Genomic DNA, 27,190 nt, shown 5'->3' with positions numbered 1-27,190 from the left:
GCATTAATTTTTTTGTCCCCAAAGGGTTCGGAGTTTCTTTTTTCTCTCCATTTCAGTTCCAAGCTCGGAAATAAACAGCATGAAGTCTATCTTCATGCTGGCGTGCAGTAGCTGTTTGCACCCTGCTTTTCTCTTTTTTTGTAGGTGTTTTTGTCTTAACAATGTAGTGACGCCCATCCCCGGGCCCATCTAGTCAGAGTCAAGCGCTTATTTGGAGGCATCGACCTTGGCAACGTGGGCCAAGAGGTCGAGGACACGGCGGGAGTAACCCCACTCGTTGTCGTACCAGGAGACAAGCTTGACGAAGTTGGGGTTCAGGGAGATACCAGCCTTGATATCGAAGATGGAGGAGTTGTTGTTGCCGAGCATGTCGGTGGAGACGATGTCGTCGTTGGTGTAAGCCAAGACACCTATTGCAGAGTTAGTTTTCTGTTGCTTTTAAAAGTAAAAAAGGTTTATATCTTTACGTACCCTTGAGCTCACCATCGGCGGCCTTCTTGATGGCGTTGGTGATCTCCTCGTATGAGGCGGCCTTCTCAATGCGGACAGTCAAGTCGATGACGGAGACGTTGGCAGTGGGGACACGGAAGGACATGCCGGTGATCTTGCCGTTGAGGGAAGGAATAACCTTGCCGACGGCCTTGGCGGCACCAGTGCTGCTGGGGATGATGTTCTGGGCAGCACCACGGCCACCACGCCAGTCCTTGCCAGAGGGACCATCGACGGTCTTCTGGGTGGCGGTGTAGGAGTGGACAGTGGTCATGAGACCCTCAACGATACCGAAGTTGTCGTTGATGACCTTGGCGAGGGGAGCCAGGCCGTTGGTGGTGCAAGAAGCGTTGGAGAGAACGTTGGCAGAGCCGTCGTACTCCTTGTGGTTGACACCCATCACGTACATGGGGGCATCAGCGGAGGGAGCAGAGATGATGACCTTCTTGGCACCGCCCTGAAGATGGGCCTTGGCCTTGTCAATGGTGGTGAAGACACCGGTGGACTCGACAATGTACTCGGCGCCAGTCTCGCTCCACTTGATGTTGGCGGGGTCGCGCTCAGCGTAGAAGCGGATGGGCTTGCCGTTGACGATCAGGTTCTGGCCATCAACCTCGATGTCGCCCTTGAAGAGACCGTGGGAGGAATCATACTTGAGCATGTAGGCCTAATAATATCTCAGTTAGCGGCCATATGATGAAATTGCTGCAGGTAGTGAGGGGTAATTGCGAGGTGAAGCTGCGCAAAACTGCTCTGAGGCTGAACATGTTTTGAGATATTAAAAGCAGCATCCATCAACAATGGAAATGATAATTATTGAGCTGGGCTTGGTCGAAAGTTTAAAGCTTCGTTCCATGGCAATGTGATGTTAAGGTGATCACAGCCCACGACGCCGAGAGTAGCTCTCATAAGCACCAGCTCGTTTCATTGTCATTTATTATTATCATCCTTTTCTCATCTCGCCTGCCACGGTAGAAATATTCTGGTTGGACAGAAATCGAGGGGCACTGAGACGGATTGAGGAGGGGCAGAAACCAGCACAGAAAAGAGAGGGGTCGCGACTCACAGCGTAGGTGGTCTCAATGAAGGGATCGTTGATGGCAACGACCTGGAGCTCGGGCTTCTCGAGAGCGTTGCGGAGCAGGATACGACCAATTCGGCCGAAGCCGTTGATTCCGACCTTGACGGGAGCCATTATAGCGGATTTAGGACTGTGATTGAGAGGTATGAGAGTAAGCTTGAGCTCGATGCCTTTTTGTTGCTGGGTAGGTTTTTTTTTTGTGTAGGAGCTGGGAGCAAGGAGGGGTAAATAAGAAAAAAAGATGGTGACGCAGAGGGCCTAGCGGGGTAGCTAAAGGCGATAACAGCTGAGGGAAGAGGGGCAGTTGAGCAGAAACAATGACCCGTCAAAGTGCCGGGCTGGTCGTGACATGTCATGCGGTACTAACCTGTTTGTGGGTTGAAGTAGATAGGAGATAGAACGATGTCTGTGAGGAGTGTTTATGGAGAGGAGAGAAGAGAAGAAAAAGATCAGGAGAGGGGAGCAGTGGAAAGATTAATAGTGTTTCTGGCCCAACCGTGATGCGGCATCGGATGAGCGCAATCCATGCCATTTGGCGAAGCGCGTCTAAAGACTGGGCCCCGCCACCTGGGAATTATTAACGGCTCAAACAAGGGGGCTAGGCTGCGTCTTGGTAGGTCGCAGCGAGCGGCGCTACTGGCCGGTACTGGGCGGATACCACAGAGACAAAGCCCGAGACGCTACGGCCTTAGTACCGTGGGAAGGACTCAAGGGACTGCAGCAGGAATGGATGGAATGGCATAGAAGGGCAGTGGCAGACGAGGACGGACTAGCTCAGGGCTGCTGCTTGCAGCTTGCAGCTTGGTACGGTTGTTGCACTACTGTAGCTAACGAACCCAGCCTGATACGATGCTATTAATACCACGTATTACAACTATCACAACGACAGATGCTTGATGATGCTTTGCAAAACGACAACTATGGAAATGCCAGCAACAGACAGCAGCATATCTTCCCATGACTCCAATGCTAATCCAACATACTGTACATACCGCATAGTATCCGATGCCAACACGCACCGTCATCATCTTTAGGGCGCCGAATCCGTCCCAAATCCTGACTGATAATATCGGGCCTCGACACTCAAAGCGAGCAAGCCAAGAAAAAACGTGCTCCTCCCATCATCCAACCAGCCTCTCCCATTTGCAATCTCCAGGGGACTTGGACAAAATAAACCAGCTCACCGAGCAGCCTTGAACTAACACGCAGTTTTGATTCAAATCCGATGGGAAGAGCTATTAGTCCGCCCAATAATAAGCCCGTCGCAAGGCTGGGGTCCGGACCAACATGCGCTGTTTTCTTGAATTTTGGGGCGCAACCGGCGGGGCGGTGCTGTTTCTACTGCCCTAAGGCGGGAATTTCGCCTCTCAACAAAGGCCCGGCCGCCGTCGTGGTCATTTTATGCTGTGCTCCACCGGGCAGCGCCGCCGGCCGGAGATTGGCGTGCAATAAACGACAAGAGGCGAAAAAGAGACACATCATGAGGAATTATGATATTCTTGTCGCTGAGCTGCTTTTGCCATCTCCTGGCAAAGGCCCGAGTTGATTATGAGATTATGAGGTCATAGCAGATGTTTTTGGATAGCCCGAGCGAGACATCAAAACCATCGCCCGGGCTTATCCTGCGATCCGCCCCATTGGCCGACTTAGCCATCCCACGCTTTTTCGCCGGGGCTGCCGCGGCCGTATTATTTTTCACGTTTGGTAATATCAAGGGAGGCAGTCGAGCTGAATACACGAGACAAGGACTTGAAGGAGTCAAACGAAGCCGATCAACGGCGAGTACGTTTTGTAAACAGCTTCTCCGGCAACGGTCGCCATGACAAGCAAAATGAGTTACATCAAGCTGACCCTTTTTGTCACCCCCGTGGCCTCGCCTGGACGGTAGTACGCACGTCTTGCGTGGGTATGCATGATATAAGACTTGATACGGATATGATAAGGGGTGCAGGGCAGCAGTGGCGTGTGCAAACAGCAGAAATGATGAATAATAGAAATCGCTCATCGAGCTGGCTTCCCAAAGTAGTTACTAGCACTATCGTCCCATAATTGGCATATTTCAGTACGAAAGTGCCTGAAAACCTCTCGTTGTTGCGGGCGACCTCGAGTTTGCGCGGGCTGCTTGGCGATGCCCTCATTTTCGCTCTTACAACAACACCACTTATTGCACGGCAACCATCAGCTCGATTCAATCCCTGCGTTAATATGCAGGCGGCAAAGCTCGGCTGCCATCGCGCTTCCCCTAGGGCCGCTGCGGAATCAAGCGCCGGAGCGTTACGGCTTGTGGGATCTTGGAGAAGCCTGCGACCCCAGATCCGCCCCGTCGAGATCGGGAGTTCCAGGAACACAGCCTGCCGTTGTCATTCTCGTCCCCAGCACACCGTGCCTTTCTTAGCCGCGGCTGAGGCGCCGGGACGGATGCTACAAAGCTTTTGATTGCTCTGAGAGGACCAAAGAGATCGTCATGTACGCTTTTCTCGATCCAAAGTTCCCACTTTCACAGGTCGACCCGGCACAAAAACAAGCCACCGGAACTTGGAGACCTGGAGAAGCGGCTCTACCCGTTCGCTTGTTTGCTCCTCTCTTCACGCCCTCAATCTCCCTTTGTTTGTTTATAGCTGTCCCCGCGAAAAGTCTGCCGAAGGGGCCCACGCATCCTCACCTGTGCCGACGACTCGGAACTCGACGCCCTGACCAAAATATCCGGCATCCTGCCAAGCTTTCATCGTGGGGCCGTCAAAAGGACCTTGCTTTGCGGCATTGTCTCGTCCATCTGTCCACCTAAACTCCCACATCGTGCCATTAACCCGAGCCAATGCGTCTTCTGCAGCTGTAGCTGGCTGAGGCTCAGCCTCGGCCTTGGCCTCAACCTTGGGCTCGACCCAGTCTTCTCCCGCCTCTCGTCGATATTCACGGACTAGCAGTTCTCTCTCTTGGTCGTAGATTTCCTCGTGCCCACGACTCAGTAGTTTATCAGCCGCGTCTGTGATGGCATCGATTGCTTCCTTGATCTCCACCTGTTTTGGGTCGGCTGCTACCTCGTGATCTGTTTCCATAGCTTCTGCACCCTTGTTCATCTTCTTGAGCTTCCACTTAGGTATCTTTTTGGTTTTCGTCTTGTCTTTCCCCAGTCGTGCTAGAGCTTCCAGGGGGGTTTCGGTTCTTTCCAGCCTCGTGATCAAAGCTGCCAATAGCTCTGAGACCAAGACGCCATCCTCTTCGATGCGCTTCTCTCGTGCTTCAGCCTCGCGTCTCTCGTGCGCCGCCGCCGCTTTTTTCATTTCTTTTTTGCTCAAGCCTTCGAGCCAGCTGTCATGTACGGCGTCGGCGTCATTAGCTTTTCGCACGTAGTTGCCATCCTGGTCGAATCGGCCCTCTTCCATCTCCTCTCTAAGATTGAAAGCCTCAACTTTGGGTGCGTTGCGTTTCAAACCGCCAGCTCCCACTTCTTCGTCCACTCCCTCTTCTTGAATCGCAAGCTCCAAGTCTTCTTCATCATCGCTGCTTCCTTGTTCGTCTAGGCGGATGGTTCCTCCACTTTTGCTGTTTTGCTCCTGGCCTTGAATCTGAGCATCGTCCAAGAACTTGACGTTCTTCTTCTTTTTGCCAGATTTCTCAAAGAATTCGTCTTCTTCAGCCTCTTCCTTTCCTTGTTCTTCATCATTCTCCGCCGCAAACATGTCGTCATCGTCGTCATCTTCGTTAATCGGTTTGTCCGGTCGCTCGCTGGCGCTGCTGGCCTTGGCATCGTAGTTATCGAGCTGCTCAAGGATATTCACATCTCCCTTCTTGCGAGTTCCTGCTCGCGCATTGAAATTCTCATTGTCTGAATCGCTGTCGTAGCCATCGAGGTTTACAGCACCTCGTTTCGTAGCGTGGCTACTACCAATCACGTCGGCATCGAGAACTGCATCGTCTTCCCGCGCGTCCGGCGCCAAGATAGACGGGTTGCGGACATCAAACTTGACTCGTTTCGTATCCTCCTCGTTGTTGTAATGCGTGCGAGCAAAATTCTCGCCATCTCGCTTTGGACGCGCCGCAGAGTAACGGGACGACATGGTGCTTCGGGGTAACGAAACGACTCGGCCAATCGCCACTTGCTCTCCCGATGTGAACAAAGAGGTAGCTCAAACGCAGTAAATTGGACAGTAAATTGATTTCTGGATGATTAATAAATTAAATATGATGCGGTGGCAGGCAGCAGCAGCTAAGTGGCGGATCTATTGGTGTAAGGAGCAGTGAAAGCTTCCGCATGCCGGGATTAACTTTTTGGCGTTATCTCAGCTCTGCGATAAAAGGTACCTGCGTCACTCGACAGCTGCCTCCACTGCGAACCCCACGTCTTCCGCCTTTCTTGACTTTGACATCTTAAGCTTTCACAACCAAAACCAGCGCGCCAATATTCATTCCTACTCGAGAAACCCCAAGATAAGAAGGCAGTTGAACAGGCCGAGCTTCCTTTGAGTGTTCCTCCCTAGAACTCGCAGGCGAGGTAGCCTGGCTGTATCTATCGTTAATTCGCCTGCTTACTACTACTATCACGCCAAGATGGTGAGTCCAGCATCTTCGCACCCCAAATCCATGAGTGTCTGCTTGCTAATGCTATTCAAGTCTGGTTTCGGCTTCGATCCCTATGGCATGGCACGCCATAGCCGGCGACCCATAATCCAACGCTTCGACGAATACTACAGATGTTACCCTGTCATCATGGCGCCGGGCAACGAACGCCCAGAGTTGAACTACGGATCCAAGATCATTCTTCCCCCATCAGCTCTTGACAAAGTTTCTAAGCTCCATGTGCAGTGGCCCTTGCTGATGGAGATGATCAACGGCGAGAAGGGCAAGCACTCACATGCCGGAGTTTTGGAGTTCATTGCCGAAGAAGGTCGTGCATATATTCCCCAGTGGGTGAGTTGCTATATAGTCGATCCCAACTCTACTTTGTTTCTGCCTTTGCTAACCCTCGGCAGATGATGGTAACACTAGGCTTGGACGTTGGCGACATGATACAAATTCGAACCACCTCGTTGGAGCTTGCAAGGATGGTCAAGCTGCAGCCTCAATCGGTCAACTTTCTCGAGATTAGCGATCCGAAGGCCGTATTGGAAAAAGCTTTTAGGAACTTTGCAACTTTAACAAAGGGCGATATTTTCAACTTTGAATACAATGATGACGTCTACGATGTTGCAGTTTTGGATGTTAAGCCAGAGACGGACAAGATGGGAGTCAGTATGATTGAAACTGACGTATCGGTCGAATTTGCGGCACCCGTTGGCTACGTCGAGCCCGAGAAGAAGAGTGGAACAAACACACCACGAAGCACTATGGGAGGCGTGCCTGCCGGTGGTATTTTGCACAGTCAGGGGACCATGGCCCAGGCCATCAACTACAGCTCTATTGCTCCATCAGTAACCAGCGTGCCGACCAATTTCCTCGGAGAAGGCCAGCGAGTTGCCAAGAAAGGCAGTAAGGCTGCAACGCCAAAGCCCGCTACGCCGGTGCCAGTAGAGACAACTGGAGTACCAAAGAAACGAACCGGTGCCCCTGCACCCCTTCGCTTACCTCCCAACAAGCTTTTCTTCGGATACGAGCTGAAGCCATTGAAGACAGCCGCTGAGAAGGAGAAGGAGAAGGCGGCGAAACATCACTTTGCAGGCCAAGGACAGAGTTTGCGTGGAACTGTTAAGAGAAAGGGAGATGCTGATGATAAGTCCGGAGCACCCGATAAGAAGGGACCAAGTGATGGCAACAGGCTAGATGGTCGACCGCCACAATAAAGGGAATGCTTCTTGATGTTGGTATTTTAATCCATACAGTTGCGGCGTTGGGGCTGGGAAATTTATAGTTTATGGCTGATTTGATGAAATTGCTTGCAAAATAGAAATTCTAGCTTGTCTGCCATTCTTAATAGAATGGTACTGTATCTTAAATCATTTTTTTTTCTTTTGATGAGATTCCTGTGAACAATATATAGCTTCGAAGACGAAAGAATTGCTTTCATCTAATTTCTATTAACGATACGGGCAAGTATGACCATCTTTTATGTGTCTGGCTACAACAGACAGCTGGACAGGATATTCCACGGCAGCAGATTTGGAAAACTTTCTTGTTCAATATGGACGAGGGTATTGATCAGATTTCTTGGATATACAAGCGCACGGTAGTATTAAAGCAACCTTTATTTTTAGTCGCTATATAATAGACGTATATCGATTCTCCTTAGCCAGAGAATATAGCACTTCATATCCACCACCCCATAGCTGGCAAATTAATAGCTTCCAAAAGGGCCAATGTTTTATTCTCTAGAAAATCCATATGCTTATGGTATATATCAATATCTCTCTGCGTGAGAGGATAACAGAGAAGAAAAAAAGGAGATGGCGTTTGGTAAATCCGAGTCGAGTCTGACTCTACTCTTTGTTGGAGGGTCCTTTGGCAGCCCAGTCCAGGAAAGCCTGGTCATTGTCATTGGCGGCACTAGGAAAAAAGGTGATAGTTAGCATGAGAGGCTTTATACGGTATGTTTTTCGGGGGAGATTGGGGTTTACATTACGTCTCGGTAGTAGCATCGGTAGCTTCTTCCTTCTTAACAGAAGTTGCCTTTTCTTCCTTCTTGACTCTCTTGCATGGAGTCGAATCGTACTCGGCATCATCTCCATCTTCAGCCAACTGATCTTTTGCGTCTTGGGCGGCGGCCTTCTTGGTTCTCTTCTTAGTAGGAGTGCTGGTAGCGGATTTTCCAGCAGCAGCCTTGGGCTTCCGAGTGCTAAGAGGCGAAGACTCAGCAGAGGTGGTGGTCAGAGAGGGATGGCGAGCTCTGAAGTCTTTCATGATGGTCTTGGAGTAGTGTTGCCTGTTTTTGGGAATTAGTTTTATTCCAACTTATGATGGGCTTGTACTCGGAGGGGAGAAGATGAAGCTTGTAGTATGTAAAACTCACGACATCGCATCCTTAGTGAAGGAGTAGCCCATGTTTTTCATGACTTCTTCGATGCGTGGCCAGTTATGACGGACCTTGGCCTCGTTGTTGCAAAAAATCATGGCCATGCAGAGATCGCGCTCGGCTGCATCGTCCCACTTCTTGTCCTGAGGGGCCATGATGAAGAGATGAATTGAGATATGGTGAAGAGTGAAAATATTCTAAAGGTGACTGATTGTCTCTTTGTTCTGTTGTTGCGAGATGGTGTAGGATAGAAGAAGCAAGTGAGTAGTTCCTAGTAGAAGGACCTAATGCTCTGTGTGTGGATGGGAAGAAGGAAGAGAAGAGAGAGAGAAGAGTAGAGTGTGAAGGTGAGAGTTATGCAACAGAGAGCAGGCCAAACGCAGTAGACTTTAAGTAGATGCTCGAGCTCAAAGTGTGAAAAAAACAGGGCGGTGTGTATTGCGCAGCTTTGAAAGCAAAGTGACAAGAGATTGCAGCTGTCAGTGCAGGAGAGTGAAGTGTCTTCGTTTCTCTATTCTCCAAGTGCAGAAGCACAGCAATTTATGGCTTCTTCTTGACGGGATCTATTCAAATCAGATTACTCTATCCATACTATGCAATATATTTTACTCGTCTGAGTATATTGAAGATTAACTAACACATATGTGAATTATGAGTGATGTTACATTGTAGGTGCTCTGATTATAATGAGGTAAACTCCATTGTCCGAGATGTGAATTCACTCGAGACGCCAAGCAGCTGTACCGCCTATACCAAGGAGTTAGTCAACTCAAAGTCAGTCGACCAAAGCCTCGCAGCCGTATTAACTGCTCCCTATAAACACATTCCTCACATTCATTGATCTCATTCACAAGTATCACCAAAAGTACTATTGAAACTTTCCAATTATAGACACAAAAGGTAGTTAAAACTACATCCATTCAAACATAGACACACAGCCTGCGTCAATCATGAATTGGTATTTATCTCATCTACTAGATCTCCCAACGGCTCTTGAGTACAGATTCTGCCATCGTGTATCGCAAAAGAGCAAAATTAAGTAGAGTAAAAAAAAAAAAACAAGGCCGCAACAGAACCAATGTATGTACGCAGTATCCGCTCCAACTTTTTTAATTTAGCAAAGAAAAAAGAGAGAAAAGAAAAAAAAAATAACAATTCGCAGAGCACAGTCGCCTTGCCTGCCCGACTGTTCCACTTTCCCAATCCTATTTTCCATTTGAACCCCCTCACCCCCCTTTCCTCAAGTAAACGTATGCCATAGATCGAAATCATGAGCATTTAGTTTTCATCTTCAATAGTTATCAATAAGTGAGGTTGGGAAAAAGAAGAGAGACACCTAAAGAGGAGCCGAAAAGATATGAAAAAGAGAAACTCAGCAGTACTGCGTGTTTCTTCTTTAGCTGTTGTCTCAATCCCATGTGTTATGGAAAGGGGTTGATCCTTTCCTGTGCCAGCAGTAGTCAAGTCACCCATCATCAGCACAAAGTGATGAATGACGGGAAGATGATGATAGAACAGCGTAAAGAGAACAGCATGAGTACAGGGATATCATAAAATACGTGAAGCAAAACAATTTGCTAGTAAAAAGGCCAAATGGCGGCAGATGCAAGCCGTCTAGCGGTGTGCATTGGTTGGTGGCAGAATCTTTAATTCTTTAACGAGTTGAACTCGCCTTCTTCTCTTCTCTTCTCTTAACTCAGATGATTTGCCAAGTACGTGAAGCAGGAAGGAGAAGAAAAATCCATTGTTCGTGACCCAACGCCAAAATGCAGAATCTCAAAATCCGATCATTTGCACAGTTGCTCGCATATAAACTCAGGCAATGATGGCAAATGGAAGAGCTAACAAGCTCCAAAGTAGCCACCCAACTCCCGTCAACTGTCAAAGCCATGCCGATTATCATAAGTAGTGTAGTGTAAAGAAGAGATACCGGTAGAGAAGTCCCGCTTGATCTTTTTCCCCTCTCCGTGAATTCCATTGATATTATTCATGTCATGAACCCCGAGACGCAACAGGCTCCTTAAGATTGGCGTCGGGGGCCCAATCGACCTGCTCATTGTGGCACCATGCCCTGAGGATCCGAATCGACGCCAACGTCATGTCGTCTAGCGAGGCGTGTGCTGGTACATTGAGGCGCAAGGTTAGAGTGTCGATATTGCTGGCAGCCTCGTTGATTTGAGAAAGGAGTTTCAGTCGCTTCTTTTCAAGTCCAAACCAGTCTGGCTGCGGAAGAGTTGAATTCTCAACCACGTGGCACCGGATCAGCTCTGTGATGGCCACAGAATGAAGATAAAGAACAATTACATAAAGAGGGAGGAAACGGCGGGTATGTGTCTCCTGTCTCTTCATCTGGCCCTGAATAAATTCAAGCAGGGGAAATAGGCTACTCCATCCAGTCGGGTCGCTCCTCTTATTGCACAGCCCGCGGTAAATGTTTTGCGCCTGGAAGCCAGCCATAAAAGCCAGCAAACTCTCCACGCTGATCACATATCCTTTGCTCAGATCAGGCTCTCGGGTATGGCCATTAACACCCGGGCTTCGTCGACCTCCTCTCATGGCTGTATCCGCTTCATGCTTGAGGCGACGTCCGAGAGCGCTAAATTTGGCCTCCTTTTCTCGCATAGCCCTGGCCTCGGAAGATTCTGAGCGGTGAACATCATGGCCATTGACGCGACGGTCTGATGAAGTAGAAGCAGACGGAGTGGCATTGACCGCGTCTCCAGGGGTCTGAGCCAAAGAATTGCTAGAGCTAACGCGAGACATGGAGGTAGCACCCTTTTTGGAGGGAGTCGTTGGAGCAGGCAGGCGAGAGGAGTTGGGGATATCAGCAGCCTTGGGCTTCTTTTGTGCGTTAGTTTCTGACGATGCCGCCGCTTCAACGGGAGCTACCGGCCGTTTCCTTGCAGGTGGTGGCTGAATAAATTCCTCTGGCGCAGCAGAACGTTCCTGATTTTGAGCCTGTAACTCTTTACGAGCGGTGGTGGATGATGATAAGGCCAAGATCCGTTTAACGTCCTTTCGTAACTTCTTGGGCACCTTGATCATAACAATGAGTGACTTTTGCGATTTTTGTGGTTTTTGTGAAAGAGGCTCGTCATCATCAGAGTGGTAATCAGCAACGGGTTTCTTCTTCTTGGGCGGCGGCTCCTTCTCCTTCTCCTTCTCTTCTTTGATCTTGAGAGGCTTGACCTCCAGAGATTCCATTGATGTTTTCTTTCTCAGTTGCAAAGCAGCCTCGACTATCGGCGGCAAAGTCGGCGAGAGCAGCGGAGGAATTCTCACCGGCGACTTTTGTCTTTTGAAATCTGATGTGGAGTCTGATTTTTTGTGTCTAATAGGGGATTTGTTCCGTTCACGAGACTCGTCCCGAGCTCTCCTCTTTTCCTGCTTTGCCTGTGACTTGTCCTCGGAGTTTCGGTCTTCAAAAGTCAGATGCAGAGGAGATAATAATGGCGGCACGCTTGACTTTGACGTGTCTAGCTTGGTAGGCGTATTTCGGTTGCTTCCCGTCCCAGTAGGCCGGACACCGTTCATGGAGTCGCCCCGAGGACGAGATGCGGGTGAAGTGTTGTTGCGACTGGAGCTCACCGCGCCTTTCAGAATGGCTCTACCATTGGGTAGTGAAGACGAGCTGGTGAGTCTATCATCTTTATGCGACGGCGCATCTTTGTAAGGCGTTGAAGAAGAGACTCTATCTTTGCGTTTCTGCGCTTCATCGCGAGAGTGCGGTGCCCGATCATCGACGTGCTTGCTGCCCTCAGCCTTGGATCGCTTTTGCGGTCGCAAGTCGTCATCTGGATCTGCTACGCGTTTCTTAGAATTAGGAGAAGGGGGTCGAGGTGGTAACGGGTGTTTGGTGGGAGGTTTGGGAGGTAATCTGTATCAATGTTAGCTTGCTGATCGTCGCTCAATGCTGTTATCGCCCGGAGCTCAAAGGTACCCACCTCATATCGGCGGCTGGCTCGCGACCCTGTCGCTGTTTGGCGTCAACGAGCGGATCTGATTCTCGTGGCCTAGATCTATCCGCCTTCCTCGCTTCCGAGGCAGATTTGGATTCTGATGTGGGTTTGGGGTCGGATGCAGCCCCCGTGCTGGCTGACAGGTCGCCAGCGCGTTCGCTTTCTTTCTTCTTGGCAATTGATGGCTCCGGCGGCGACGTGGACGACGTGGCCCCGGTCTTCTTGTTCTTGTAGTCGCTCAGCGACAACTTCTTCTTCTCGCCACCCTTGGCCAGCGCGTTGACTTCGCGTGGAAGAGGTTTAACCGGTTCTTCACGCATATCATAATCGGATTTTGTGAGCAAGACGCCGCGATCGGCTTCGGACAATAGGGTGAGGTATTGTAGGCGGGGATGGTGCCATTCCTCAAAGGAGTTGCTGTCACCGTGGCCGGGGCGATATCGCCATTCGGGGTGAAAAGCCAAGTGATGGGGTCGTTCTGGCAGGATGCGCTGGCCGAGCACCTCGATCGACTTCCGCGCCGCTTCCATCGTGCTTGGGCGTGATCATGCCGCAGGCACGAGTGAGCGGCGGAGCGCGACCGACGACGACGAGAAGAGCCGCCGCTGCGAGAGATGGGGAGTGTGCGCGACAATGGCTATGCGGTATCGATGGCGATGAGGAGAGCGGCGGCCGTTGAGGCGGATCCGCACAGGGCTGACAGAAGAGGCAAAAGGCGAGACAAAGAGGTTGAGGTCAAGGGACAAAGAGCTGGCCAGTTAGATCGGCGATCCGAGTCGGGGCTCTGCCAGGCAGGGCTCGCAGCTCGCCCGCTAATCTATCGAACAGGCGCTCTCTCGTGGGCAATGGCGATTCGGCACAGCGCGACGCCAGCGAGCGGCAGGGCGATGCGTTGCGGCAATGGATTGGAGGTTCGTGGATGCGGGACGTGGATGCAGATGCCGGCCACGAGATGGTGTTTGGCGATCGGTACCACGACGAGCTGCGGATGACGGGCGGGAGCGCATGTACTGCTGCTCAGGCCATACACGAGCTGATGCGGTGGGTACGGCAAGTGCTCACTTCTCAGTGCTGTGTTTGGTGCTAGTGTCCAATGCCTCTTCCCCTGGGGGGCCTGTGCTTTTTGTATGGCAGAGCGCTGTGCTCACTACCCCATCAGCCGCCGTTAAGGTTTCAAGGGCCCCTGCGCCCGAGTTTTTGGGCGCCTGGCGCTCCGAACTTTGGCGTAATACAAGCTCAATGCTGTTTGTATGCGCTTCCAAGCAGCAGTACCTCGCAGGAGGATTTACATGTACCCAACAGCCAATAGAAACAACAATAATGCTTGATGTGCATATACATTCCGAGCTCCATGTCATTTGGTTCTGACTTGAAGTTGAGACTGAGATCATAGGCCTTGATAGAAACGGGAGCAATATGTAAAACACCTACATGGTACTGTTCCTACTCGGCCGTATCCTATTCTCTTGCTTCATCACCAAGCAATACTTGAGAGTGCTCTTCAATAGGCCACATGGGGCATCTAAAAACGCATTGATTCAAAATATCTTCCCAAGTTGCAACCCCTCAGCTGATACCAATTTTCAGGTACAGCGTATTATTTGCGTGCGTAATATTGTTAAGCCACCACAACAACATTGTCGCCTACCCAAATCTTGTCTTGAACTCAGATGGTCGTTGCAATAGCAACAGAAGCATTTTACCTGCGACTATGTTGTGTTTATCAGATTTGTATATGTAATAAAAGAAATTAACTTTTTTGCCTTTATAATTTAGCTATAGATTGAACCGCCACTTTATACATTCTTTCACAAAATACTATCGAGTACAGGGAGCAATCCTCGATATTACTTATACATGCATGGTCAGTTAACCGCCTCATGTAGAACAAAAATTCTATCCCAGCCTCTTTTGCACCACATGCGTGCCGCGTTGCATCTAACAGTCCAAACAAGCGGCTATCTTTTGAGAACCAGGGCTATGTCCGAAATCCAAGCTGGCTGGAATACTGGCCCCATGAGCCGCAAAAGAAAGCTATCCGCTTAGAGATCTATCTCAAAGTAATAAGGAAAAGATTTTGCTGTTCCCCGGCGCTACTCAAACATTGCTTGCTCGCCACTCAAAATGACCATCTTCACGCGTCTGTTTGATCGCCAGTAACTATCCTTGAGGTGCCACTCGGCAGCTTTCTTCTCTTATTGCTGATGGTATTCTCACAAGCCGCAATGCGTGTCTCAGCCCCTTCCATGCGCTGTTTTAAATTCCTCAATTGCATCACTGTGCCATCTGGCATCGTGGCATTGATATGATTCAAGATATCTCTATAGAGACCTTTTGTGCTGAAGTTGTTTTGCCATACCGTTACGGCTTGCAGCTGCATATAGACTCCTTCAAATGAGCGATGGAATTCAAGTACGACGGGCCCAATGCGACTATTGAATTTCTCTTCAACCCAGCTGAGTATATTTTCCTGCTGCAAATTAGGATCATTCACTTTCTTGCTTAATTCCGAAAGTTTACTCTGCATTGCAGCGGCCTCCTGCTGGGCCTCCGATAACTGGCGGGTAACTTCAGAACATTGCACCTCTAGAGCTTCTCTCTCTTCCCGCTCAGTCTTGAGGAATTTATTGAGTCCAGATTGAACACTCGCAAGCATTACTTTGGTGGCATTGGCTTTGTTGTCTATCTCCTTTTCTACTTCAAGCCAAATGGCTCGTCGAATCGAATCGGTTGATACGGAAGGAGACCCATGCTTGGGACTGAGGTTTTGTATGCGCTCATGAATGTTTGCCATCTCTGTCTGAATATTGTCCAACTCTTCAGAAGAGACAGTAGATGTCACAGATTCAAGCGAAGCAAGGCGTTCATTGAACTCGTGTGCTTTTCTCTTAAACAGATCCAAGCGGATGCGCTCTTCCTTTACCAAGTCCTCGATTTTCGTGGAGTTGTCTGCCAGTGAATTCATGCGAGCTTCAATTTTCCTTAAATCTTCAATTTTTGACATAGTGTCCCCCAACTGGTTATCAAGCTTGTTAAGCCTGTCGTCATGTCCCTCAAAAAGCCGGAGGGCGGCAAAATTCTCGTCATTAAGCCGGGTTAAGCTTGCCCTAACCTCGTCAAGTTTCTCATCTTGGGAGTCAGAGAGCTGCTGTGCCTTTTCTTCAATGAGCTTTGAAAGGTTGTGCACCTGTCCTTTCAGGTCCTCAATTTTTGGCGCATTGTCTTCTGCCAGAGTCAAGCGCTCCTCAAGTTTGCCGAGTTTTTCTTTGTGAGATTCCGAAAGCAGCTCAACTCGCTGCAATTGCGTATAAGATGCATTATCCAGTTTCTGGTTCACATACTCTTTTATTTTGCCAAATTTTTCCTCCTGAGAATTCGATAGATACTGTAGCCGCTGGTCAAGATGCGTTTGATCCACCAGCGATTCCGACTTCTGCCTCTGTCCAGAGATCGCTTTGTCAAGTTTAGTTTGTAAATCCGCTATCTTCTTTTCCATACTAGCATTCTTCTTGCTTTCGTTAGTCAAGGCATTTTCGAGACTTGCAATCTTGTCTTTGTTTTCTTGAACAGCAGAAAGCTTTATGTCTGCGATACGCTTCTCATTATCTAGTGCCAGTGACTTTTTGAGAGATTTTATTCTTTCTTCCCCTTCTTGAGTCAGCGTCTTTTTGAGAGATTTTACTCTTTCTTCCTCTTCTTGAGTCAGCTTTTTCTTGAGAGAGGTTTCTCTCTCCTCCCATTCTTTTATTAATGCCCCTTTAAGGGACTTGATTTGCTGGTCGTATTCTTGGGATAGCGCCTCTTTAAGTCTGGATATTTGCGACTCAAAGTCAACTTTCATTGATTGCTGCGACTCTGCCAAATCTTTTTTGAACGATGTCTTCAACTCTTTTTTGATTGCGTCTTGAGCAGTATTTAATTTGGCTTCTGATACCACCGGCTTATCTGAGATTGCAGATGGAGTGGCGCCCATACCTCCGCCCTCCAGAATACCTTGCAAGACCGATCGAAGAGCTGGCGATATTTTGTTACAAAACTCTGTTATTTGTTTATCGGCTCTCTCGATGTCTTCTTGAGCTGCCTTTCGTTCATTCGTTTGTAGATTAGAGACGCTAGAAAAGTCTGAGGAGCGGTGATGGCTCTGCTCTTGGATTATCGAATTCCTTTTGAGATGTCTAACTGCTCTGCTTCTCGTTTGGAAACTTTCAAAATGCTCGGAAAATTGATACATCAACGATTTGAGAGAAACAGCTGATGCATGTTCAGTGGCAGTTTTGGGCAATGCATTCAAGAGATTTTGTTTGGAGACGTCTGGATTGCGCTGTCTGTGGGGAACTGTATCCAGATAATATTAGTATGAGTAAGTCCAGGGTCTACACTCAAGACTTGGGAAGTCACTATGCCTACCTGCTGATACCGTTGGACTGGATACCTCAGCTCGATCCCGTTGGGCAACTGGGCTCCGCTCGTCAGATCGATCAATAGTGCGGCGGCGCTTGGGGTTTGGGCCAGTGTCGTTGGCTGGCCGTTGGCCATCTCTAGCCCTATTAGAGTCTGACATTGTACGTTGGTTGCCGAAGGTCTGAGCAAATCCTAGCAACGGCGGTGGCTTCAGGCTCTGTGTATCTCTGCTCATAGTAACTGTTGGTGCAAATAGAGCCTTAGAGAGTTACTCTAGGAGACGAGGCGTGGTGAGACGAAAGTCGACTCTTCATATCCCCCAATCTAGAGAGTTTTGGAAGAAAGATGCAACTCCGAAAGTCAACTTCGAAAGCGTCTATTTTAAGTATTGAGGAATCGACGTACAACATCGATGGGGAAAAAAAGGAATCAAGGGCCTAGGCGCAGTGCAAACGGCCACAGCGCTATAAAAAGGCACACAGGTGGGCCAGAAACGAGTTTGCAGCAAGCGTGCGAGCCAATGTGCTCTTTGTTTGTTTAAGAGAGAAGATAAAACAAATCAGATGAAGGTCTGGGCTAAAATGGCCTGGGCAGCCCTCGGCTACTCGATGCAGTGCAGTCACGGGGGACTGCCTTATACCTAGAGAACAGAGCAGACCCAACAGCTTCTTTCCTTTTCTACGCAAAAATCAAAGCTACGAATAGGAGCCTCGCCTGTGTTTCTACGACTGCTAATATGAGGTTGCAGAGCAAGCAGCAACCCGGCGGTAGCAGGGGTAAAGCAAGAGCTATTGCTGCATGCTGGAGAGTGGCTTTTGCTAATGCTGGAGAGTGGAGATGAGCTGCTGGAAGGCAGGGACTCTGTTGGCTGGAAGGGGGCCAGCAAACAGGCGATTTGAGCAAACATAACGCAAGTTCACGGGGCCAGGAAAAAGGAAAGACCAAATGGAGAGGGGAGGCAGCCAGGAGGGGGGGGAAGGTGCCGCCACGAATTAAATGCGAGGGCGTTTTTGCGCATGCCCGGGTTGTCAAAAATGGACATCGATCTAGCACTGTTTCCGGGTTGGGCAGAAAGCGGTGGCCCCAAGGCATATCGTGATTTGCATCATGTCATACAGCATGAAGCATCAACCAACAACAAACAAGCGGTAGTTGCCTGGGAGCTTGGGCTGGCAGGCCCCATGTCCAGATCCAGAGTGCTAAGAACCATCCGCCCCACCAGCTTTAACTTTGTTCGCGTGCCTTGCAACTCGCTCGCGCGTGTAAGCGCCAAACGCGCGCTTCACCGGGGCCGTAATTTTTCCTGGCGAAAACGGGAGCTTCAGCAGCCGTTCCAATTCGCCCAGCCTTGTTTGTCAACTCTGCGCACCCAGCTAGAGCAGCAGCTTTGATCTATCGCTTCCAATCCTGTCGTGACCAACTTGCGCTGCGCGTACGGGATAAACATTTTCACAATGGCTGCTGTGAGTCTTTGGTTCCCCACCCAGAGTATTATCCCGTTCGTAAACTGACTGCTTCTGGCCAGCCCTTAGTAACCGTTTCCGAATCCAAGGACCTTCGCGGTCTGAATCTCATCGCCGCGCATTCTCACATCCGGGGACTCGGTGTCGATGCCACGAGCCTTGAGCCTAGGGCCTCATCGCAGGGCCTTGTCGGCCAGGAAAAGGCCCGCAAGGCCGCTGCCGTCATCCTGCAGATGATTAAAGAGGGCAAAATTGCTGGCCGCGCCGTCTTGATTGCCGGTCCGCCAAGGTAAGTGAAAAGATACAGCAGTAGGCTAGCTTTCTTCCTCTCTAACCTTTGCTTACACTTATGATTGAACAGCACGGGAAAGACTGCCCTTGCCATGGGAATGGCACAGTCCCTTGGCTCCGACGTTCCCTTTACGACCCTCGCGGCCTCAGAGATCTTCTCCCTCGAAATGTCAAAAACCGAGGCTCTCACTCAAGCTTTCCGCAAGTCAATCGGCGTCCGCATCAAGGAAGAGAGCGAAATTATGGAGGGAGAGGTTGTGGAGATTCAGATCGACCGAAGTGTTACTGGCAGCGCTAAACAGGGCAAGCTGACCATCAAAACTACTGATATGGAGGCCGTGTATGACATGGGCGCGAAGATGATTGACGCCATGACCAAGGAGCGCGTCATGGCTGGCGATATTATTTCCATCGACAAGTCTTCTGGCAAGATCACCAAGCTTGGTCGATCATACGCCCGATCTCGCGATTACGATGCCATGGGCGTCGATACCAAATTTTTGCAATGCCCTGATGGCGAGCTGCAAAAGCGCAAGGAGGTAGTACACACAGTGTCGCTACATGAAATCGATGTCATCAATTCGCGAACACAGGGATTTTTGGCTCTCTTCTCCGGTGACACCGGCGAGATTCGCAGCGAGATCCGTGACCAGATCAACACCAAGGTTGGCGAGTGGAAAGAGGAGGGCAAGGCCGAGATTGTTCCTGGTGTACTTTTCCTCGATGAGGTGCATATGCTCGACATTGAGTGCTTCTCTTACATCAACCGAGCTCTGGAAGATGACCTGGCGCCAGTCGTCATCATGGCCAGCAACCGAGGCGTTTCGCGTATTCGCGGTACCGACTACAGAAGCCCACACGGTCTGCCCCTCGATTTTTTGGACCGTGTTGTCATCATCAACACGCATTACTACAGCCCTGAAGAAATCCAGAAGATCTTGTCCATTCGAGCGCAGGAGGAAGAAATCGATATTTCTGCAGATGCCCTGGCTCTTCTCACAAAGATTGGCCAAGAAGCTGGCCTCCGATATGCCAGCAATCTGATTACCACATCCCAGCTGGTTTCAGCAAAGAGAAAATCCAAGCAAGTCAGCATCGACGACGTCAAACGATGCTTCCAGCTCTTTTACGACCCTGCCAGGAGTATCGAGTTTGTGAACAAATCCGAGAAGCGACTAATTGGAAACGATGGTGGCGTCGACTTGTCAGTCCAGAACGGTAGCACCAACCAGGCTCCTGCTGCTGCAGCTGCTCCTGGAGCTGAGGGAATGGATCTGAGCTAAATCTAGAACAACTGGAGAGATATTGGAAGGGGATTTTTCAGATGGCTGGCGTTTATTTGGGCAATTTCGTAAGAAAACAAAGACGGAAAGGAGAGAGAGAACGAACGTTAATGGAAACTGTATGTATCATAAAATAAGCAGTATTTGGGCGTATGAGGGTCTTGGTAGAAAAGAACCTCTTTGGTTAATTTTTGCAATAAAGAAGTAAACTGGCAATGCTATTTTAAATCATTTGTGCTCTTTGGCGTTTCATTTTGTGAGCAATCTGCCTATATATGCTGCCCACTTACATTCTCACATAAAGGGTGGAACAATTAAGAGAAAAGGTTGACGTAGGAATTTTGAGAAAACATTCTAGATAAAGATGTAAAAAAATATATTCTGTATTGCAGGTAAGGGGAGAAGAAGTAAAAAAGAGAAACTATACAAAGCTGGCAAAATCCACCCCCCTGCTTCCCCTTTCCCTCCCCTCACCCAAAATGCAGTATTAATCAAGGGACGTTCTTCTTTTTTATACACGGCGTGCTTAAAAGCCCTCCTATCATCGTCTTTCGCTTCGGCAAAGCAAATTTTTCCCATTAAAAAAAAAGACACTTGCCCGCCTCATTTCTTCTCTTCTCTCTCTCATTCTCATCAAGACTAAACAGATCCATGCCGCTTTATCTTTTAAGTTTATAAAAATTTTTCGGATCCTTTCTCTTCCTCCGCTCCCAGTCTAATGTGTAACCCATCCCGGACGCCGCCTTCTGCCCATAGAGAAAGTTTTGTGGGGGAGAGAAAATCCCTGTGTATCATTTCTCCTTTTTTTCCAATTTACAGAAGGAGTTCCAGGGGGTTCTCGAGAACCTTCTTGAGCTCGCGCATCCACTCGGCACCGACGGCACCGTCAACGACCTTGTGGTCGAAGCTGCCAGTGAAGGTGATCTGGTCGTCCCACTCGACGGTGGTCTCGCCATCCTCGTTGGTGGCGGGGACAGCGACCTTTCGGGTGGTGCCGACAGCCAGGATAGCGGCCTGGGGAGGGTTGATGACGGCAGTGAAGTGAGAGACGGCGTCGTTCATGCCCATGTTGGAGATGGAGATGGTGCCGCCCTGGTACTCCTCGGGCTTGAGCTTGCCGTCACGAGCCTTCTTGGCGAGCTCCTTAACCTTGCTAGAGATGGACTCCAAGCCACGGCCCTCAACACCGGTAACAATAGGGGTGATGAGGCCAGTGGGGGTGGAGACGGCGACAGACACGTCGACGTTAGAGAACTGGCGGATGACATCACCGCGCCAGCTGGAGTTGGCAGCAGGGACTCGCTTGGAAGCGACGCCAATGGCCTTAATCAGGAAATCGTTGACGGACAACTTGTACTTGCCGTCAGCGGAGCTGTTCAGGGCCTGTCGCAGCTTCAGGAGCTTGGAGACGGAGACTGAGCTGGTGACGTAGAAGTGAGGGTTGGTCTGGGTAGACTCTTGCAGTCTGTTGGCAATGATCTTTCGCATTCCGCTGATGGGAATGTCCTCGAAAGTGGCGCCGGGGGCAGCAACGGCGGAGCTGGCAGCCAGCTTCTTGACGTCTTCCTCGGTGATCTTGCCACCCTTGCCGGTACCCTTGACGCCATCAAGGCTGATACCCTGGGATCGGGCAAGACGGACGGCAGCGGGGAGAGCGTTGGGCTCACGGTCGAGAGCGCTCTGAAGTCTGCCCTGTGAAGAGTACTGCTCAGGGGCAGAAGACTGAGGGGCAGAGGCGGGGGTAGACTGAGGGGCAGGCGCAGACTCCTTCTTGGCCTCAGCGGGCTGGGCAGCACCGCCAGCGTCCTCGACAGAGAACTTCTCGAAAGCGGCGATGTCGGTTCCCTCTTCGACCAGAACGGCAATGGGCTATATCGGAGCAAAAAACATGGTTAGTATCGGAAACAGACGGCAGGGACGGTTATACATGGAGGGAAAAAAACTCACGGTGCCAACAGGGACGTCCTTCTCGCCAGCATCCTTGAGGATCTTGGCAATAACACCCTCTTCCTGGAACTCAAAGTCCATCTGGGCCTTGTCCGTCTCGATCTCGACCAGGACCTCACCAGGGGAGATGGTGTCGCCGGGCTTCTTCTGCCAGGCTCCAATGCCACCAGCCTGCATTGTGGGCGACAGAGCAGGCATCTTGATCACCTGGTGGCTAGGGAAGGAGGCATAGTAGCGAACGACGTGTGCAGTGAAGCCAGTTCGCAGGGCCTGGTGAGTAGGCGCGAGGACACGCCTCCGAATAGCGGCGCTGAGCATCTCGGGAAAATGTCTCTCACAATGTCCCGGGGAGAACGGCAGGTAGGTGGGCGAGGCGCGGGGGTAAGATGCTCACGGACGGCGGCGTCTGGAGCACAATTGACGCTTGATCCAAGAGGTTCAAGGAGGGGGACAGCGAGAGCCCGACGGTTGGTTGCGCGCTGGAGATGTTTGGCAGCGGAATGGCTCAGGTTGTCAAATTCGCTTTGGGGCTGGATGTCCAAGATTTTTGCGTTGAGCTCTGCGGATTGCTGGAAGCTTTGGGCCCTAGACCTGGTTGGGGCTAGCGCAGATGGCCCGCCCCATAATAGGCCCTGTTTGTGTGCTTTGGCTGTTTCCAATAGGCGGGAGGCTGGCTCGATTGGATATCCGCGAACGCCCTGTTGGACTTGGCGAGATGTGCCGGGACGAGTGTTTTGAGAGGGATTTCTTCTTTTCTCAATTGATATCTCTGCGTGGAGTAGCCAGGTGTAGCAATCTCTCTTCTTCCATCTCTTTTCCTTTTTTTTTATTCCTTCTTTTTTTAATATCTCTTCTCGAAGCCCCACCAGCGCTAGACGTTGGGTGGATATCGAAATTTTCTTTGATATGGCCGCGGGAATAACATATATGTAGTATGTAAGACCTGCTGATAAGCAATCAACAAAATGTTACACTTTAAGGTTGCTGCGAAATAGAATAGTTGGATGCCTAAGGAAACAAGGGGTAAGATCGTATGGCGGACGAGCTATTCTAATTTAGTCGCTCCCAGGAGATGGAGGCTATTAGATTGGCAAGTGGCTCATTGACTTCAGGAACCATTCCAGTACTTAGTTAATATATATCAACATACGATACGGTACTTTAGAGGCGAAGAAAAATCAGATATCCAACAAGTATAAAGCTAACATCGTTCTTTTGATGCCCACTAATCTAGTACCTATCTACTAGCTAGGTAATGTTGTGCGTCCTAATCAATTCGGGAATCATATATAGATAAATAAATAAAAATATTGGCACATTTATATGCCTCTTCATTTTCCCCCTTTCCAGCCAGAAATGAAACAGAATGGCCACTCATTATACCACCACGGGTTTTCGTTCTCCTATAGCGTGTGAACACAGAACGCCTCGCAATTGTTCCCACAGAATGATACATATTCGAACGCTGATAAGTTCAAAAGAAAAAGGAAAGTCATATATGGAATCGGACATCGGCAGTCCAGGCATAGGTTCATCGTCTTTCGAGAGCGGCAAGCTGCGTAGCCAGCTCTCTATTCCCGACTAGTATTTCTTCAAGCCACTCTGCTGTCATTGTCAGCATAGTGCTTTTGCTGAAGCCACCTCCTTTTAGCCCGGGAACAAGGTCACACAAGTCATCGAAGCCTTCTTTTATAAGAGTTCGACGCTTCTGCTCGCTGCGAATGTGATTTTCTCGTTTTTGCTCTTCCGATAAGTTTTCCCTTGTCGGCTTAGCTCCGTTCACAGTGGACTTTCGCCGCTTGCCGCCTGTGCCAGCGTCCATAAGAGGCGATGAGACGGATCCATTTCGTTCCCCCTTTGCTTTTCTCCGCTTTGCTGCAGCAGCCTTGCTCCCGTTGGTGCTTTCGTTATCATCTTCATCTCCAGTATCCTTCTTGATTTTGCTCTTTCGCCTCTTACGAGGCGGTGCACCGTCTTCACCCGGCTTTTCCCTTGTTTCTGATGTATCTCGAACTATGCCTACCCCAAACGTAGAGCTATTTGTTGGACTGCTCGGACGGGTTGTCGCAGCGCTCTGGCTAGGCTCCAGGCACTCGAGGCACTTGAGCTGCTCTTGCTGCATCGTCTCGACCGTCTCTTTGTTCGCTTCGGGTGTGTAGCCTTGTCCGAGATTAAAGTTGGAATCAGAGCCCCATTGGAAATCTACAGAGATGGGCCGGGGAGCGGAATTTTGGCGTCCCTTTGAACCCCACATCCATTCTGTGAAAGTATTTTCGACTTCGGGTTGCACCATGCCTCTCCGGCTCTCCTCTCTGAACTCTTCCAGGGGTTGATGGCGGAGGTGGCCGACCGGAGGGCCAAGAGATCGCCGTGAAGCAGACGGATCGTTGTTTTTGTGGCCTCCGCGCAACCCGGGTCCATTTTGCATCAACGTGGCAGCGGCGTTCAAGACATCGTCGGAGGGGTGTTGTTGGTAAGAAGCTGATTGAGAAGGATGAGGATGAGAGTGAGGATGAGGATGAGACGGTGGTGGTGGCGGTGGTGGCATAAGGTGTGATCCAGCCGTGGATCCATGAGTATTATGTGAGTCGATCGGGAAGTCTAGATGTGATTCGTGGCCAAGAGGCGTCGCCGGCTGAGAGCCATATGAAGTTGCTGTCCCCATGAGCTGGGGAGGCAGGTCAAACAAGGCATGGTAATTCAAGCCTTCGCCGAAAGAAGGCATGTTATATTGATTCGCGGTCATGTCGTCGAAAAAGTCGTTCAAGAACTTGCTATCAGTTTCACTAAGCAAGGGGGCCCCGGGCGCAGGTTCGGGGGCATCAAAAATAGGCTCGTTGTTGCCATCGACGGCATCTACAAGAGCTGGAGTCAGTCTTTGCAATCGATATATGACCTATACGCTGTATAAAAGGTGGAGAGCGGGAGAGGGGGCATCTCACATCCGAAGGGCATTTGGAAAGGATCAGAATCGGGCTGCGACGAACCCATCCTGCTGGGAGGTTGCCGCACGGCGAGCATGGGTGCGCCTTAAGAGTTTGGTAGAGATGGTGCGGCCGAGGCGAGCCCGTGATGGTTTGCGAAAGGCGGCTGTAAGAATAGGCGCTGCAGCTCTGTCCTGGGCTCGTAAACTATAGACGCTGGTGGCTGTAGGGCGCACGCGATCTTAGTTCAGAAGCACATGAAAGAAGCTGGGGACAAAAATCCGGGGTAATGGAAGAGGAAAACGGGGGGATCGAGGTTTAAACGCTGAAGCAGAACATGAGGTGAGGCCGAGTTCCAAGTGGAGCCGTGGTTTGTCCAGCAGGGTCACGGTTTCGGTGCTTTTTGGTGGAAGTGCAGCCCGCTAAGAGGATGCACAGTGGGGAGAGGGGGGGAGTGTTTGTGTCTGGCACAGCCTGGGCACGACTAATGCGGTATAGAAGCAGGATGAAGAAGATTATGAGAGTAAGAGGAAAAGTCGCAAATCAAGGATGGAGAAAGGGAAGAGCAGAAGCTGCAGCAAGCGGACGGCACGAGAGCAGGTTGAGGCGTCAGTCACTCCACTAACAGGCGACCCCATGAGGACATGAATTAGTTATGTATGTATGAGAGTCGTGCTGTGCTCAGCTGCCCTGTGCTGGAAGCAGGCAAAAGCAAGCAATATAGCTGCTGCAGCGTGGTACTTAATAGCGGAGTCCTCGGGATGCGGGAGCGAGCTGCCAATTAGACGGGCAGTTTTGGCATTAATTGGAGCTTGAATTCAAATAACCTAGAACGCCTACCGAGTACGGTGGCTTTTTGTAGGGCCGTACAGAGTCGTATTGCTCAATAGTCGAGCCGGCCCACGCGCGTTCATGCAACACGGCGCAGGTAGTGTCAATCAATAACGCTTTCGGGCTGTGCGTCAATGTCGATGGCATGAAGGAATTTCGCTATTGTCCCTACGACGCCGTCATTACAGATACAGCCAGAAAAAAAAACTTCAGCCATCCCTGTCCCGTCAGGGCCCGCTTCAAGTCACCTGGTGGGCTTTCAGAAGGGGTATGGAGTGGCTCTAGCGCAGCGGTGCGGCATGTAGCTCTATTTTCCATGTCTATCTGCTATCGGAAATACCGGCCAAGCCCGTGTACCGCTGTATCGAGGCTTGGTGGGCGTGGAGGGGCGGTGGTACCTGATATATCGCCCTTCGCTCTGATTCGCAGAATCTGCTGGTACTCGGTACACTCTGCCCTACACACTCTGTTTGACGATGGAGCCGGCCAGCCTTGGACGAGACGGCAGCCTTTAGCGGTATCCTTCAAAGCGAGCATCACATGCCATTTGTTCCAGCTCAGACTCGGCACCCCTCGACCAGCAATCGAAGATGATGAAGGGAATAAGACCAGATGACGGAACACCGAGATGCATCTGGGAACTAACGTGGAAAAACTCCGTACGGAGCACCGGAGAGATGCACGTACCCCTCCACGGCACCAGAGCTAAGATTTCCTCTTAACCTGCTTAAATCGGACATTGGCCGTAGAAATCTTGTGTCTCACTTTGGCGTAGCAATGCGTCGGCTGTCGTTCGTAAAGGATTTGAACGAACAATGGCTCTCGACGCCCTGAGCCATCGTCCATTCGTCGATGCTGCAAAATTACCAAGGGGTCCCCCACGCCGTGCCGCTCAATGATCACCATTATGCCGAAAATGATGGTTACACCATCGAGTTCTGTCAATTATCAATTTCCCTTTTGGACGGGGTGTTGTTTTCAATTTACTATTTGCAATGCCGGCAGGATTGCCAGCACGGAGCACTTGGCCGCATCTGTGTCTCGCTCGGCCGAGACCGCGAAACAGTCCTAGCCATCACCGCCACATCCCAGGTTATGCGATTCGTATCCCCCTGTTGTTCGATCTAGAAAAAGAAAAACAGAAGTTCCTAGCCCCCGTTGTCTGTGCTGGGCGTTCGGTGGAGCTCGGGTTCGTGACCTGTCGGCCTTTGGGAGTTTTAGTTCTCTAGCTATCTTCAGAACTGCTTCTCAGGCTGAATGAGGCGTTGCATGCCCCTTGATTGCCCTTAGCAGTACTACATACCGGTGACGCTACTAGCCCTATCCTTGTGCATTGTATATACAGAGTAGCAATGGGCAGATAATATAGTAGTATTATCAATTTGAAGAGGTAATGAAATAATACTAGTACGTACTTGACAAATAGTACTAGCACCTATTCTACAAGGCAGAAAGCAAAGAGCCGCAACGCATCTGGAAGCTGTTGGATCTACTGCCGAGGCTCCGGATTTGATTTACACACTAGGAGACCCCATATCCTGGCACAACTCCATGGATCAACTGTTTAAAAAAAAAAGT

At 50.2% G+C, this 27,190-nt stretch overlaps 9 protein-coding genes across 9 annotated transcripts; 2 read left to right on the top strand and 7 right to left on the bottom strand.

Moving 5' to 3' along the window:
- Window positions 1–159: 159 nt before the first annotated feature.
- Window positions 160–1,291, bottom strand: GGI43DRAFT_9592 (type I glyceraldehyde-3-phosphate dehydrogenase). The gene is made up of 2 exons (XM_083210578.1): window positions 472–1,291; window positions 160–410 (listed from the first exon to the last, which is right to left on the bottom strand). The coding sequence occupies exons 1-2, from the start codon at window positions 1,148–1,150 to the stop codon at window positions 208–210; spliced, it is 882 nt and encodes a 293-aa protein (XP_083065981.1). The 5' UTR covers window positions 1,151–1,291; the 3' UTR covers window positions 160–207.
- A 2,587-nt stretch (window positions 1,292–3,878) lies between these two features.
- GGI43DRAFT_9681 (U5 snRNP complex subunit LIN1) lies at window positions 3,879–6,151 on the bottom strand. The gene has a single exon (XM_083210594.1). The coding sequence runs from the start codon at window positions 5,626–5,628 to the stop codon at window positions 4,183–4,185; it is 1,446 nt and encodes a 481-aa protein (XP_083065980.1). The 5' UTR covers window positions 5,629–6,151; the 3' UTR covers window positions 3,879–4,182.
- Window positions 5,899–7,791, top strand: GGI43DRAFT_390049 (polyubiquitin-binding protein UFD1). Its single transcript, XM_083204276.1, has 3 exons — window positions 5,899–6,121; window positions 6,182–6,478; window positions 6,541–7,791. The coding sequence occupies exons 1-3, from the start codon at window positions 6,119–6,121 to the stop codon at window positions 7,345–7,347; spliced, it is 1,107 nt and encodes a 368-aa protein (XP_083065979.1). The 5' UTR covers window positions 5,899–6,118; the 3' UTR covers window positions 7,348–7,791.
- A 189-nt stretch (window positions 7,792–7,980) lies between these two features.
- On the bottom strand, window positions 7,981–8,668 carry GGI43DRAFT_378368 (uncharacterized protein; the record flags this gene model as incomplete). The annotated part of the gene is made up of 3 exons (XM_083202686.1): window positions 7,981–8,047; window positions 8,124–8,423; window positions 8,511–8,668. 3 exons carry the CDS (start codon window positions 8,666–8,668, stop codon window positions 7,981–7,983), a joined length of 525 nt encoding a protein of 174 aa, XP_083065978.1.
- A 1,480-nt stretch (window positions 8,669–10,148) lies between these two features.
- GGI43DRAFT_9493 (uncharacterized protein) lies at window positions 10,149–13,187 on the bottom strand. Its single transcript, XM_083210565.1, has 2 exons — window positions 12,458–13,187; window positions 10,149–12,390 (listed from the first exon to the last, which is right to left on the bottom strand). The coding sequence occupies exons 1-2, from the start codon at window positions 13,000–13,002 to the stop codon at window positions 10,506–10,508; spliced, it is 2,430 nt and encodes an 809-aa protein (XP_083065977.1). The 5' UTR covers window positions 13,003–13,187; the 3' UTR covers window positions 10,149–10,505.
- A 4,959-nt stretch (window positions 13,188–18,146) lies between these two features.
- On the top strand, window positions 18,147–20,269 carry GGI43DRAFT_9471 (RuvB family ATP-dependent DNA helicase reptin). The gene is made up of 3 exons (XM_083210559.1): window positions 18,147–18,336; window positions 18,399–18,625; window positions 18,698–20,269. Exons 1-3 carry the CDS (start codon window positions 18,328–18,330, stop codon window positions 19,908–19,910), a joined length of 1,449 nt encoding a protein of 482 aa, XP_083065976.1. The 5' UTR covers window positions 18,147–18,327; the 3' UTR covers window positions 19,911–20,269.
- A 337-nt stretch (window positions 20,270–20,606) lies between these two features.
- Window positions 20,607–22,321, bottom strand: GGI43DRAFT_9483 (dihydrolipoyllysine-residue acetyltransferase). Its single transcript, XM_083210562.1, has 2 exons — window positions 21,858–22,321; window positions 20,607–21,779 (listed from the first exon to the last, which is right to left on the bottom strand). The coding sequence occupies exons 1-2, from the start codon at window positions 22,173–22,175 to the stop codon at window positions 20,724–20,726; spliced, it is 1,374 nt and encodes a 457-aa protein (XP_083065975.1). The 5' UTR covers window positions 22,176–22,321; the 3' UTR covers window positions 20,607–20,723.
- Window positions 22,322–22,991: 670 nt separating this feature from the next.
- On the bottom strand, window positions 22,992–25,044 carry GGI43DRAFT_9505 (basic helix-loop-helix domain-containing protein). Its single transcript, XM_083210568.1, has 2 exons — window positions 24,800–25,044; window positions 22,992–24,713 (listed from the first exon to the last, which is right to left on the bottom strand). The coding sequence occupies exons 1-2, from the start codon at window positions 24,876–24,878 to the stop codon at window positions 23,389–23,391; spliced, it is 1,404 nt and encodes a 467-aa protein (XP_083065974.1). The 5' UTR covers window positions 24,879–25,044; the 3' UTR covers window positions 22,992–23,388.
- An 872-nt stretch (window positions 25,045–25,916) lies between these two features.
- Window positions 25,917–26,228, bottom strand: GGI43DRAFT_390041 (uncharacterized protein). Its single transcript, XM_083204275.1, has one exon. The coding sequence runs from the start codon at window positions 26,147–26,149 to the stop codon at window positions 25,940–25,942; it is 210 nt and encodes a 69-aa protein (XP_083065973.1). The 5' UTR covers window positions 26,150–26,228; the 3' UTR covers window positions 25,917–25,939.
- Between the last annotated feature and the right edge of the window lie 962 nt (window positions 26,229–27,190).

This window comes from Trichoderma evansii (genome assembly GCF_050947405.1).
Source record: "Trichoderma evansii strain SZMC 28006 chromosome Unknown GGI43scaffold_1, whole genome shotgun sequence".
Classification (NCBI taxonomy): Eukaryota; Fungi; Ascomycota; class Sordariomycetes; order Hypocreales; family Hypocreaceae; genus Trichoderma; species Trichoderma evansii.
The sequence above is the reverse complement of the archived record's forward strand: the minus strand, read 5'-3'. Positions and strand labels throughout refer to the sequence as shown.